Raw genomic sequence first — 13,926 nt, 5'->3', positions numbered from 1 at the left:
GGCAGCGCAGTACCTCGAGTCTTTTGAAAGACATTCGAGATCTGTCATCTTATTCCGCGCTCTCGGATACTGCCAGGCGAGCTGCACAAAACGCCCCTAGTGAGCTGACTCTATTTAAGGGAATCGCCCAGGATCGGATACGCTACCAACTAGATAACGGTCGCATCAACATAGATTGCCTTATTTCGCGCACGCCATCCGATTTCTTCCTATTCCAAACGGGATCTTATTTCGCTGCTGATCGAGAGATAGCAGAAAAATATGCCCTGTGGGCAAAGAAAAGGGACCCTAATAATTCATCGGTAATTATCTAGATCAAGATACCGCACTTCGCAATTGCGAGTTTACCTTCCAATCAAGTTCAGAGGGTATACTGGGACCCGAATTAGATCGAATGGACTTAGGATAAACTTATTTACTGCAGCAGAAATTACCAGCAACTTCCCTATTACTTGCGCCGACTGGACTAAGCGGATTTAATTATTGGTACGATTCCTATGAGGTATGATGACTTTAACGCGAGGCTTGAGAGCTCCGAGGGTGTTACTGAAAAGAATATTCTCAAGAAAGAAAGCGATGGTCGGCCGGCAATACAATATGCATTTCGTGCCCGCTGGGGCCTTGAATTCTTGGAACAACACTGCTGGGAGGCTCCGCAGCTGCAGATTTTTCCACTTGCACATCAAGAACTAGAAAACTGGGAAGCTCAATGAAGCTGCCTAGGCCGCGAATAAATCGACACTATTAATACTAAAGATCATGCTGCATTCGCCAAGTGCGGGAATATTTATATTGCCTTGTTAGACTGTCATAACTCCCCCTCCGGCCATTTAACTAGTCATGAGGCATCCACCACAACCATCATCCCTCCCTAGTCAGGAGCACTCGTTCCTATCCATATAGAAATTCCAAAAGACCACCAAAGCCAAACCGTCACGCCCCAGCCCCGCGCCGTCGTCATCTCGCGGACCCGCGACTCCTTGAGCAGCCTCCGGGCCACCTCCTGCTGCGGCCCCCACGACGCCGCAGGCCAAGTGAGACGCGCCCGCGTCGTCGCCATCCCAGGTTCAACAGTCCTCGCATCCCATCCCATCGACTCCGCGCACAGGCCGCAGCACATCAGGGTATTCCCCGTTTTCTGCCATGCCCACTCCAAGCTCGTCCCAGAGCAGGGCCCGCGCGCAAAGGCGGGCGAGAGGCGAGTTTTAGGTACAAGGTAACTCGGATGATTGGGTTGCTGAGGTTATAATAGAAGTCGAATATCTCTATTGCAGCTGCATAAGGTACCTAATATACAGTGGCGAATATGCTATTTATCGGCGCGATAGGCTCCAGAGAAATCCTTCTCGCCTCCACAGTAGTCCCCTCTGACTCCAACAGAAGCATTCACAGTCCCGAGAGCATTCAGACATGTCGTCTAACCAAGCGTCGTCATCTCGGCAGTCGTCCGCTGCCCCGCCATAGGACTCTAACCATATTATAGCTGCCGCATTCGCCTGTCTTGCTGATCGGATGGCAGACAAAAAAAAATAGATAACTCGATAAAATGAGAACAGAATGGCTATACTTGACCGCTGATGAGAGCTGCGAATGCGCCCAGGACTAAGAAATTCCTTGAGGAACATGAATCAGAGGGGTCCGGCTACGGCGGCTCCTACAGCGACAATGGGTCATGGGGTGGCCTTGATGACTCGCCCCGTGAAGTAGACGAGGCGCCCGACGCAGAGTCGGATCGTGATGCAGACGGGCCCCCCAAGGGGGAGGATCTCATATTTGTCGCGCAGAAAATTATTTTTGCTGCGACAAATGTTCATGACTTGCTTCCGGCGGACCATCAAAGGATTCATAGACAACCCCCCCTGTCGGCATCAGGTTGCCGACATTTTGATGCGAGTTCGCCGAGAGCTCCATCGAGATGGATGACGCAGAATCATCGAAGACCGCCAAGTTTCCAAAGCTTCTCATGCCATATCGCTGCATTCCCCGAGCAAAAAAACTCGCTCCTATCCTGTTAAACCGGTCACCCTTTATTGAATACCCTCTCTACGTATTAACGACTCCTAAAGATTTCAATAAAAAACAAATTGATCACTGGAATGAAGTCACCAAATAGAACCTATGATCCCGACACAATGCTCCGATCTTTCCGATTTTTCACAGCCAAAGTTCTGTGGAAGGAGAGCGTCCTGACCAAGTGTAGTGGGACAAAGCGAACACAATCGAATGCTATGCAGATGTCCTTGAAAAAGTTCAATATTATAGAGTGGACCTGTTCGACCTCCCAAAGAGCCGAACAGAAAGGGGGACACTACGACGGGGAATTTACAACTAAAGAAAAGGTTGCGACATCCAATTGCAGGGCCATCAACTGGGAACGATGCAGATATTGATAACAAGGTGGGAGATGCGAAAAAAATGAAGCATATAAATAAGGACGACGACATAATGATAAGGGCAGCTAGAACCATCGCAGACGCAATAAGGTTGGGCTTCGATAAAATTGCTGCAGCAATAAAGGAATGAGTTTGTCTGACGAAAATAATTCTTATTTTTCTTTTGCTGGAAGAATTTTTCTCTTTTTTGAAGTGCTGGGGACAACACTACAATAAAGGGGGGGAATCCTGTTGAGGGACAAGGAAGACACCACAGCGATAAAGATGCGACCGAAGAGGAACATACGACAATCAATTGCAGGACCCTCAAATGCAAATAATAAGGATATTAACGATAAGATGGGGGGTAAAAAAAGAATGAAACGTACGGTGTATACCACTGTTTTGGCCCCAACTTACCTCGATTCTGGTGATATTATCACAGGTCCAGCGCCTTCCCAGCAAACTTGAGGTCCGCCGGAACAATACCACCACCTCTCCCCGTCCTCAACACACGCACTAAAGTTCCCTCAATTCAATAACATCAACTGAGCCTAGTAACACTGCCTTGCTTTCTCTACCGGCGTCAGCCAATGGCAACGACGCCATGTTAGTGATGGTCGACAAGTTCAGCTACCAACTTTTGCTGGCACCTTGCAAAGACGCTTCTTCAGCTCAATAATGCGCATCCCTCTTGTATTTCTACCTGCCATGTGGTCAATATTTTAGAAGATGGTCGGCACTAGGCTACTCTACTCTATGACCTACTATCTGCAAGCCGATGGCCAGACCGAAAGAATGATTCAACGGGTTGAATCCAATCTCCGAGTTTATATCCATCATCTGGAAGACCATCGCCAATAGGAGTCAGTGTTACTGAAACTCCAATTCGAACTTAACAACGCCCCAAGCGAGTCAACACCGTGATGGTGGAAGCCGCTGTACGGTGTAAGGCGCGGCGGCAATAGCAGCCGTAGTGGTCATGACAGCGGCAGCGATAATTCAGGAGAATGCTACTTTCGGAGCCCGGCCGGGGACTCAATTCCATTTGGCGACGGACGCTTCGGAAACGGGTACAGGTGGTGTTTTGTTCCAGCTAGAAGATACCGAACCTGGAAGGGCAACGGATGACTCGAACTGGTCAAAGGTGAATCGTAATGTAGCTATCACATAAGTTGGGAAACGCGGAGACGCGTTATACCATGCCGGAAAAAGAAATGCTAGCTATTGTGGTAGGATTGAAAGAAGTCAAGTGGCTAATCGAAGGGCCCCCTTACCCGACTAAAGTGTATACGGATCACAAGGGGATTTTGGATTCGATGGCTAACCTGGGGGAAACTCATGGGAAAGTGGCCAGATGGATCGACATCTTGCAAGAATATAACATCGAATACATCCATCGAAATAGCCGCGGCAGTGGTAATAGAAGCTGCCATACAGCGGTGGCCGTTGCAAGTGGCCTTGTTGTGGTCTGCTGGAAACAGCCGATATATTGGGCTGGGGCTATCAGGACAGACATATTGCGCAGGGAATGCTCTTGCGAATAGCGGTGGGAAATAAATATCAAAAGGAAAGAATAGGTGACTTGGCACAGGGAGGATGATTGTCTTTGATTTTCATCTGCTGGCTGCGGTATCTAAGCTATCTAGGTAGGTAAATAGATTACCTTACAACATCCTATCCTCCCATCTTCCTATGTGGTAATTGTGCCACATTGCATTTGCATGGGGCCTCGGCGGCTAGAATATCCTAGCCTTCCAGCAATATTCATCTGACTTGCAGTTGTAGGCGCTGGCAATTGCTATATCCGGCGATATTCGCGGCTATGTGGCGGCTGTGTTCAGGACCTATTTCTGTCAGGCATTCTCTTTGGAGCACTATTAGCCGCTATGACCGATAGCGCGATTGTATTGCTGCCGCCAATTGCGACAGATGTGGGCGATAGATATTTTCCTGCTGTAATGTCCGTATGTAAGAAAGCTTGCTATTGTTACCGCCGAGTCCGCCGCGGCTAGCTATCCTGAAACGACGGTTGGTATGTGCCGCTAGGCGCTATTATTAGCGGGCGGCTATGTAGCCCTATCTATGTGCTATTGATAGCAGCGGTGCTGTTAATAGGAGCGGCGCTGTGTCCATGTGTGCTATATTCAGCGCGTCCGTAATGACTCTGTGATATGGCGATGTGTGCCAAGGTAATTAAAGGCACAGGTATTTAGATAAGGAAGGCTCGAAGGCTCCCACTAACACGGTCGTCTCGATGTCGGATCATCCGACAGTTTGAAGGAGTGCTACAGCATCTACTATGCAATCATGATTGACCGACTGAGAATTCCTGACCGTGGCTAGAGAAGGCTCTGGCGCCATTTACCCAAGCGACTGCCTAGCTGTCTTGCTTCTGCGATATGAATTGGTGCATTTATGCGCTTCACCCTACAGATCAGCACAGGCCTGCGAGGGAGTGCCCTTGCCTTTCTCTGTAAAGGATAGCTTCCCATGGCATTTTGTGCCACATCGTAGTAATCACAGATGAAACTGGTGCGTTGCAATGATTACGCGCAACTACTTCTTCAGCCAACCCCCAGAGGGCAAACCGTCCCTCGACGAGGACATTCTGACGTAGAATCCGATGATGGACCCAAGAATTGCTCGGGACGGGTTAGTTGGACGCAGTCCTTTTTGCTCCATCGAGTTAGGGCAACTTGAGTATCGTCAAAGGCACGCACATCTCCCCGCGTATGGCCGACTGGCAGAAGTCGATTGCATCAGATGGCAACCAACGAGGGCAAGTCGCTGCCACTCCGCTCGGGACGCCTCCATAGCCCCGGCTTCCAAACCCCCCCCCCCGGAGCGTCGGTGCATACACTGCCACCAGGATGCGGAGTGATGATCCGACCCTTCCGTCACGCCTTCCGCGCCCTCTGCCCTCGGCTTTTGCCCTGGCGGTTGCCGAACGACGCCTCTTCTCCTCAACGTAGACACTGCCGGACTGTCGGCGCTGCTTATATACATACGTCGTGCCACACAGCAGGGTCTTTTTGTCCAAGCTGCTTCCGGTGGGCCGGGCAAGGGGTTGCAATGGCGGAAAAGAAGAAAAAAATAAACCGAAAGTGGGAACGAGCCCTGTCGTCAGAATGTCGGCTGACCCTTTGCTGACCAAAGCTCGCACACCTGGTTGCCGAAGCAGCCTGCAGCGAAGGAGAAGCTCGGGAGGCAGCGGCGCTCTATCCATGGCCCCGGGGGAGGAAGCGATCATCCTGGCCAATGTGATGCGGAACTGGACCGTGCCGAGTATAAGAAGCTTTGCTCGGCCGGGGGGGCCAAGTCCCAAACATGATGATCGGGAATCTGACTCGCAACTTTCGTTCGTGTCTAGCTTTGGATCACTTTGCAAGTACTTCGTGACGAGAGAGCTACTCGGGGCGTCCAGAAAATTTCAAAATCACACATCCCTCTACCCAAGAAGCGCTGTGACACACACAAAAAAAAAAGAAAAGAAAAGAAAAGCAGAAAAAATGAAGGTCGACGGCAAAACCCTCCTCGTCGCGGCATCGCTCTTCATCGGCCTGGGCGCGGCGGCGGCGGCCGCCTCCGCCTCCGAAGCAGAGGTGTTCCTGGCCGAGAACCCCCACGTCCAAGTCGGCCGCGAAGCCCTCGCCGAGGCCGAGGCGAGCGCCGGCCCCAACACCTTCAGCGTGGTCAACAAGCCCGCCGGCAACGTGGTCATGGTGCAGGAGTACGACGCCGACACCCACAAGCTCGTCTACGCCGTTGCGCTGGTCGACGACGCCAAGGCCGAGCAGTACTACAAGAAGCACAACAAGGGCGGCGACGTCAAGGGCAAGGTCATGAAGCGCTACGGCAGCTCCGCCGAAAGGTGCGGCCGCTCCGAGGCCGCCGACGAGCCTCGCGTCATCTTCGAGCGCGCCTCTCGCTGTGGCCAGTTCTGCAGCCGCAGCCCGAGCTGCACGGCGCAGAGGCGATGCCCGTCCTGCCGGTACGTGGGTGGGAACTGCCGGCACCAGCTGAGCTGCCAGCCTCGAAATGTCTAAGAGAGCGGTTTGGACGGAGTGTAGGTCGGATCGACGGAGAGGGGGGGGTCTCTCCGTGCTCGGTACTGTTTTGTACCATGTTGCCTTTTTTTTTTCTTTTTTTTCTTTTTTTTTCTTTTTTTTTTTTTCCAAAACCGTCGGGATGGATGTTCCGTCTCCAACGCTCGCTCACCCCCGTCCTGTCTGGCATTTGCCTTTTTCTATATATACTTTGCCGTGGTTGCCAGCCGTCGCTTGGGAAGATGGGCAGATTGCAAAAACGATATAGGAACATTGACTGCAAATAACATGCATTCATGATATAACGTCCGAATCTACGCCGCAAAGTTGATGCTTCTCCCTACCTTCAAGTCCAGTCTTGCGAAGCGGCCTAGCCCTGCATGTTTAAAAAGGCACGGAAAAGATGATTTTTTTATTCCACCCGCGAAAAAGGCGGAAGCGTTTTTACCTCATCGACAATAGTATGACACTGGCCACCTCTCCTTCAACATAGTGGCGTTGCCCATGGTGGAAATTCAAAAGGACGCATCAACTTGGGTTCGGCGGCGCACGGCACGCAACTCGGCGGACTTCCGAACGGGCCGTCGGCACCGCTTACCCTTGTAAGTGATCGCCATCCATGCGACCATCCACGCGTCACCGGTTCATGGGGCGCTGTGACCTGCTGCTGCAGGCTGACCTGGCACTTCTGAAGACGCCACGTTGAAACCATGGTGCAAGTTGCCGTCTGTCTGTCTGTTCTGGTGGCATTTCCCAATCTCTCGTCATCCGCCATCCGCCATCCATCAGCTGCGGCCATGGCCGGGCCTTTTGCTCCTCAGGCAGAATGTCCATATCCGCTCCGCTTCGCAGTTCCCATCCGGCCCCATGGGCGAGAGCTTTCCCTTCCCTTCCTCCCCGCCGCCTTCTCTCCTCTCCGCCGGGCCAAAGCTTTTTCCTTTCATCCCCGCCACCAAGCTTCCTCGCTCTCGCTTCTTGACACAATCTCCCAGAAACGCCGCCGGTCAACGATTTACTCACCCAACATCTCTCGCCCTCGCCATGGCCCAGCCATCCTCCGGTGACCGCCAAACCGATGCCTTCCTCCAAGCCCATCCCGAAGTGCTCGTCGGCCGCGACGCTCTCGAAAAGGCCGAGAGGGAGTTTGGAGACGACACCTTCTCCATTGTGAACAAGCCGACCGGCAGCATCGTCCTCGTCCAGCATTTCAACCCGGATACCCTGGAGCGCCTGTTCGCCGTCGCCCTCGTCAGTGACGAAAGGGCCGAGGCGTACTACCGAGAGCAGAATCAGGATGGCGACGAGGCAGACGAGACCAGCTGCGCTGGGTGCGGGGCGGGATCAAGTCGGGCGGCTGTGGAGGGGCCGGACCGGTTCCTGTACACGCGCATGGTCACCTGCAACGAGGGTTGCCCTGAAGCTCAAGTGGGGAGGATGTGGCCGGCTTAGAGGTGCAGGGCTGTCAGGCCAGGCCGGTCTGGCGGGTTTGGAGTTGTTGGGCATGTCCGGTCGTGCGGGAGTGCCCGATATGTGGGCGAGACGTGGGGGACAAGACGCTGCGGGCTTTGCTTTTCTAGCCGTCTCGAATCAAAGGCTATACTGTATTGCGGCGGCAAATTTGGACCTGCTACTCGGTGCCTTGGTACTTTGGCACAGCCACTTGCAATTGCCGATAAGTAAGGTAGGCTACTGTTGATTATGAAGGCTTTCCACACCCCGAGCCAGGATATGGCGCAATGTCTGCACTGCTTCCGTTCGCAGCCGTGCTACGGAGTACACATATACGTTGATGGGGAAAAAAGAGTTCAATTTCCAAGTCGATGTAGGCATGATACGCATCACTCTAGTAACACCGACATCAACACCCCGTCTGTAGGATCCGTCACGACCGCATTATAAAGCCAATATCTTTATTTCATTTCTTATGCTACCATGTTTGCGCGCAATTGGTTTCAACTTGCCGGCCTTTGGGGTACTTTGGCATATCCGCCTGTATTCTGTAGTCTCGCGTGGCAGCTACAACCACCGCAGGCAAGGCGTGGCGCCCGTTGGACTGTTGCGTTCAAGGACACCTTGGCTCATCGCCCACAAGGTCCATTACTAGTGACTACCTGCCCTTCGGCCTCTATTTGAGACGGCTATTCCTTGTTTTTGCTTTAGTTTGAAAGCTGCAGGGCAACCGGACAACCGGTCAGCCGGCTCTGGGCTCTTGGAAGGGCGTGGCTTCAGTATTGTGCTCATGCCAAGGACTATCGGCTACTCCATCCGGCCGAGGACCTTGATCATCTATCTCAGTTCGAGCCGCTGCTTCCTTTCTCTTTGGATATTGATGAGTGGAGAGCCGCGTGTGATGTCTCCAACTGCGTGGTCAGTACAGCTTGGTGAAGAGACGATTCATGTTTCCCACATACACTTGCTTTATAAACAAGAGCAAATTCAACACATTTTCCGTTCCTTGTGGCTGCTACCCGTTGGTAAGTAAGTGGACTTTACTACAATCCCAAAAAAACAGAATCGTAGCCAAACATCCACAGGTATTCAATTTGTGTACAGGAATGGTGCAGAAGATGGTAGCTTCACGGCCTGCATCAGTCCGTGTGGTGCTTTTAGGGACCCTTTGATATGGAATATCGTCCAAGGCCTAACACAATTTTGTGAGCTGACCTCGTAGGCGGTAGCCGTTCCAGTTTGAAACTATCAGATCTGCTGCTTAGGTATAGATGCCCGTGAGTAGCGGGCTTCCCGCCAAATCATGACGCATTCCGGTTGACCGTGTGGGCTTCCGCCATTAAACGCTGCCCGAGGTCATGTATTCCAGACTCGGGGGGGGGGGGCTCCCTTGCAGAATACTACTGCCATCCTGAATATAGCTTGCTTCTTTCTTTGACCATGGAAAGGGTGTTGGGCCCCATCTAGAGGCGCTGCTGCTGCCGTTGGACCCGGCATTGCAACCCTTCAGTGGCCATGCCAAGCTCGGAGAGAAATGTGGCAGTGCTCGTGCTATTTCAGATCGTCCACGGGGGACTGTCCCAGCGCAATACGTGCTTTTTCCTCGAAACATCGTTCCGTCCTGACTGGCCTTGGTGATGAGTTGAACAGGGACTCGAACGGCACGGATTCATCGTTGGAGTCTTGCTCTGGCATCGTGACCATCAGGTCGCCATCGCCCAAGTTGCAATCCACGCCCCCAAGTACTGATGCTGACCCCCATTAATAAATGAGGTTGACGGCTTGGCTCGGCGTCGTGCTTCGACCAGCGCACCAGGCCGACGCCACGTCTCTCCAGCAGGGGCACGGTAGGATGGAACTTTTTTCTTTTTTTTCCCAGACTCGATTAGACTCGTGATGCTTGCCGACTCGACATTTTTTGAAGCAAGAACGCCAACTGGTCCGCGGGGGGGTTTTGGTGTGGGCTGGTTCCCTTGCGTCAATCGCTGCCATCAGCAGAAGAAACGTCGGCTGGCCTTCCATGATCATGACCATCCATCCACCATCCCTAGTCATGTCGTCGACAGCCTCTTGCAGACGCCGGTTGATGTCTAGCCGCTTCGCACACATTCGCATGCCCCTTGCCAAGATGCATAACGATGGGATTCAGGTCTCCGATGTACCGGTTGCCACCCAATTCACACGAGTTACCCTGCAGCCTCACATCTCAGGCAATCGGCGTCCATAAAACGAGATGTTGAAACCACCAGAACCTGCTTTTGCAATCATCGAGGGGAGGCAGGTAAAGCGCACGCGGGCATTCCGCAGATGATATATAGGACAAGCCGACGTCTTCTCCGGGGCGCATGACAGCACGAGGACAATGCCTTGGAAAAACACGCTGAAAAGCCTCAAGTCCGAGCTCGAGGCCATGATCAAGCCTCGAGACGAGGAGCACCAGCAGCACCAGCAGCAGCAACCGCCGCCGCCGCCGCCGCCGCCGTCTCTCATTGCCACTTGCCGCCCTCCGGGACCCAGCCCAACCTTCCACACATACTGGGTTCCCAGATTCCATCCCGACACACCCGTCAACGCGGAGTGGAATGCGAAGCTCGGCAACGCCGACGGCTGGGGCAACCAGGAGCTGGAGCACTACACCGCTGCTGCCGAAAACTCATTCCAGTTAGCTTTTCTTTTCTTTGTTTCTTTTTTTTTATTTATTTTTTTCCCCCTTTTCCACCCTTTGCCACCCTTTGCCATCCACCATGACATGACAATGGACGTGGTTCGACCGACACGGGGGCGTCACCTGCTAACTTTTTTTCCCCCCTGGCAGCACCGTCAACGGACAGCTGGTCATCAGGGCGCTCGTAAACAGCAGCTCGGCGTGCCCCGAGCAGCGGTATACCTCGGCTCGGCTCGTGAGCAGGCGCACCTTTGAGCGCGACCAGGGCGTCCTCACAGCCGTCGTCTTGTCTCCCTGCGCTGACGGCATATGGCCCGCCTTTTGGCTCCTGCCCCAGGAGCCGTTCAACTGGCCCGTCGACGGGGAGATCGACATTGCCGAGACCTGGAACGGCGACCGCGAGAACAGGACCTGTCTGCACTGGGGCCGGCATACCGAGCCCCAGAAGCACCGCGTGCTGGGGACGAAGATCCCCGACATGCACTGCCGCCCCGTGAGATACGACCTTGCCTGGCAGCAGCCCGGGGGCCGGGCAGGCCAGGGCAGGCTGATTTGGTACATTGACGGCAGGCCGGTGATGAAGGCGCCTGTCCCGGCGGGGACGCGGCCCATGAGGGACATGACCGTCTTGCTGAACGTGGCCATTGGTGGTAACGTGTGCGGTGGCAAGACGCCGCCGGATGGGTGCTACGACATGGTCGTCTACACCATGTACTTGGCGAGCGAGCTGGAGCACGGCGGATGGGGGAGATTCCAAGCAGATTGGGACTGTGGAGGGACTCCGTCTGGGAACCCCTACTAATAGCGGCGTGCTGTCACGACATTGTCAGCGACGGTTTTGCTGGACCACTCGCCCAGATAAATTCCGCGACAAAACCCCCGAAGTTATGTGTTTATATGCATCGCCATATCGGCCGGAAGGGCATTGAATATATTTTGCAGGCTGGAAAGCTGGAATGCAGCGTCGATATTCGCGCTACATCTTCCTTGTCTGCTTGATGGTGCTTTGGATGCCGCAGGCAAAGCTCCGCTCCCCGATGACACAAGAGTTGGCCAAGATTTCCCCGAACCTTTTTTGAATAGTCATTCCTCGTCGTTTGAAGCTGTCCAGGAGTTCATGTCGGGCCGAACTGGATGCCCTGGGATAGTGTCGACGCCGGTGTGACCGCCGTTCCCTCGTTGCGTCAGAATGACAAGTGAATACAGGGATACTGAGAGTCTATCGGGCTCTGGATTGGGCACATGCCTCAGCGATTTGTACGCCGCCTCACCCAGCCATTAGTTCCATCAAGTGTCTGGTCCTGTTTGACGACACAGTACAGTGTTTAATATCAAAGGCCGCTTTCAACGACGCCGGTACGACTTGGCAAGAACAATCAGCATCGGCAAAGCAGGACCACTGTAGATGCAAATCACGCCACGGTGAAGATGGCCACGTTGCAACGTTGACGGAACTTGGACAGGATCCTTGGCTGCTTGTTTCACAACGCTAGCATGTTCGCCGGTTTCTAACCCAACACTTCTTCGTTGTCATCTTCCAGAGGATAACAGGCTCATTGTCTTCAGAGGCGGCATGGCATGATGCGTGTTTCAATGGCCCCAGCATACCCAAAGCACCTGAGAATAGAGCAATTGAACAAGATGCCGGCCATGGAACATGTTCTTCCAGTCTAGCCTTGTGATAGAATCACGAACGGTGAGACAAAGTACAAAAAATGTGTGTAAACAAGTTTTGTTAATCAGGCATGGAGGTACTCGCGCTTTTTTCACGATGATGCACGATACGCCAAGACGTTGACATCATGATGAAATTTCATGACACACCCATACCGACCGTACTGAACAGTCCTGCGCCCGGTGGCACAGCTCGAAAACGGGCTTCAAGCACTGGCTTTGCCAAGAAGAAAGCTCCAGGTCGTTGGGGGCCAAAAAGACTTCGCTTGACAGCTCGCTGACATTGGCGGCAGGGTTCAGGGGGTGGTTGGTATACAAGTGACATTATTACTCAACGTAAATCGCTAAACTAGTCATCCAGACTGCTGGTTTTCATCGCACAGTTCCCTTGACGACGACCCTTTGCAGGTCATTGAACCACACATATCGACTGATAATCATGTACAAGTGTCTGTCCCAGGTATATTGACTGCCGTGGCTGGCAAATGCCTTCCTGGTCATCACGTACCGATGCCATGTGTTTGCGACCAGCGCCCTGGTGCTGTACTTGGCGTCTGCTGAGCCCGACGGGAAGAAGATGGCTGCCGCTATCCTCCACAGGAAAGAGATGGCTGTGAGGGGGAGATCCAGCAGAAAGGTGTATTTTCTGGGGAGAGCAACAGACACCACCATGTAAGCTGCCGGAGCCTTTTCGTTTTCGGCCACGTACTGGCTGGATTCCATTGTCAGCTCTCCCGCCGCATGTTTACGGAATCATTCACAGAGGGGGGAGATGGGGGCTGCTGGCTTACTTGACGGCCGAGCTGACGGCCCGGTGATTTATATGGCCTGACACGCCGCCCTCGTCAAAGGTGATGATCTAGACGCGTGAGCCAAAACACGTGGGGGATATGCAGGGAGAGGCAAGCGACTTACGGCATCGATGCTCCATTTCTCAACGTACTCCTTCAGGATGGGCTTAATCTTGTCTTCGTCCCACCAAACTCTGGGATTATCCTGCAGGTCGGCATGGTCCAGCGCAACACATCTAGTCGTGTCAATGCCCAGCGCCTCGCAGGAGCCCAGCAGCTCCTTCTTCCTGGTCTCCCCCAGTCCGTAGTTGTTGCCTGCGATTCGCAAAAGTAAGTCACCCAGAAACCAACGTCGGGGGGAGCGACTTGCTCGGGCCGCCCACCAGTTGACATGACCACCAGACCCCCCCTCATGTGCTTGTTCCTGTCCAAGACGCCGAGAATGCTCGGCGAAAAGAAGAGACACTCGTCGTCGGGATGAGCCGTCACGACCAGCAGATTCTTGGCTTGCAAGAGCTCGGCGGGGAGCAGGCGAGCGTCGCTACCGAGAACGTACGCGAGAGCCCATTGAAGAAGCAGCGGCAGCAGGAAGGCTATGAGTGTCGCGCGGACGAGCCATCGGCGGCGGCTCCGCGTGGCCACGAGCCAGTGACATGCCCTCGAGAGCGACTGCACCGCGTTGCTGAGCTTGCGCACCATGGGTGACGACGATGCGTGGCGGCTTAGGGGCACGGCGGGTGCATCAGGGGGTGGGAGCGGACCGCTCGGCGACGATGGTGGGGGGGGGCCTCGATTGCGAATTGAATCCACAGGCAAGGTATGAATACTCGGTAGCGAGAGACGGGTTTGGCGGATGGAGAATGGCCGAAATCTTTGGCAAAAGCCGTCACGTCACTTCAGTTGTGACTTGAAGCGAAGAAGTTCTG

The 13,926-nt window shown here is 53.7% G+C and overlaps 5 protein-coding genes across 5 annotated transcripts; 3 read left to right on the top strand and 2 right to left on the bottom strand.

Annotated features, from left to right (window-relative positions):
- Positions 1–1,788: 1,788 nt before the first annotated feature.
- UV8b_01479 (uncharacterized protein) lies at positions 1,789–1,980 on the bottom strand (the record flags this gene model as incomplete). The annotated part of the gene is made up of 1 exon (XM_043138977.1): positions 1,789–1,980. One exon carries the CDS (start codon positions 1,978–1,980, stop codon positions 1,789–1,791), a length of 192 nt encoding a protein of 63 aa, XP_042994911.1.
- Positions 1,981–5,884: 3,904 nt separating this feature from the next.
- Positions 5,885–6,421, top strand: UV8b_01478 (uncharacterized protein; the record flags this gene model as incomplete). Its single annotated transcript, XM_043138976.1, has 1 exon — positions 5,885–6,421. One exon carries the CDS (start codon positions 5,885–5,887, stop codon positions 6,419–6,421), a length of 537 nt encoding a protein of 178 aa, XP_042994910.1.
- A 1,041-nt stretch (positions 6,422–7,462) lies between these two features.
- UV8b_01477 (uncharacterized protein) lies at positions 7,463–7,870 on the top strand (the record flags this gene model as incomplete). Its single annotated transcript, XM_043138975.1, has 1 exon — positions 7,463–7,870. One exon carries the CDS (start codon positions 7,463–7,465, stop codon positions 7,868–7,870), a length of 408 nt encoding a protein of 135 aa, XP_042994909.1.
- Positions 7,871–10,232: 2,362 nt separating this feature from the next.
- Positions 10,233–11,337, top strand: UV8b_01476 (uncharacterized protein; the record flags this gene model as incomplete). Its single annotated transcript, XM_043138974.1, has 2 exons — positions 10,233–10,531; positions 10,686–11,337. 2 exons carry the CDS (start codon positions 10,233–10,235, stop codon positions 11,335–11,337), a joined length of 951 nt encoding a protein of 316 aa, XP_042994908.1.
- A 1,244-nt stretch (positions 11,338–12,581) lies between these two features.
- Positions 12,582–13,699, bottom strand: UV8b_01475 (uncharacterized protein; the record flags this gene model as incomplete). The annotated part of the gene is made up of 4 exons (XM_043138973.1): positions 12,582–12,921; positions 13,001–13,068; positions 13,125–13,315; positions 13,384–13,699. The coding sequence occupies 4 exons, from the start codon at positions 13,697–13,699 to the stop codon at positions 12,582–12,584; spliced, it is 915 nt and encodes a 304-aa protein (XP_042994907.1).
- Positions 13,700–13,926: the final 227 nt, after the last annotated feature.

The sequence above is a fragment of the Ustilaginoidea virens genome, chromosome 1 (assembly GCF_000687475.1).
Source record: "Ustilaginoidea virens chromosome 1, complete sequence".
NCBI lineage: Eukaryota > Fungi > Ascomycota > Sordariomycetes > Hypocreales > Clavicipitaceae > Ustilaginoidea > Ustilaginoidea virens.
Note: the sequence above shows the minus strand (reverse complement) of the source record. Positions and strands in the feature narration are given on the sequence as shown.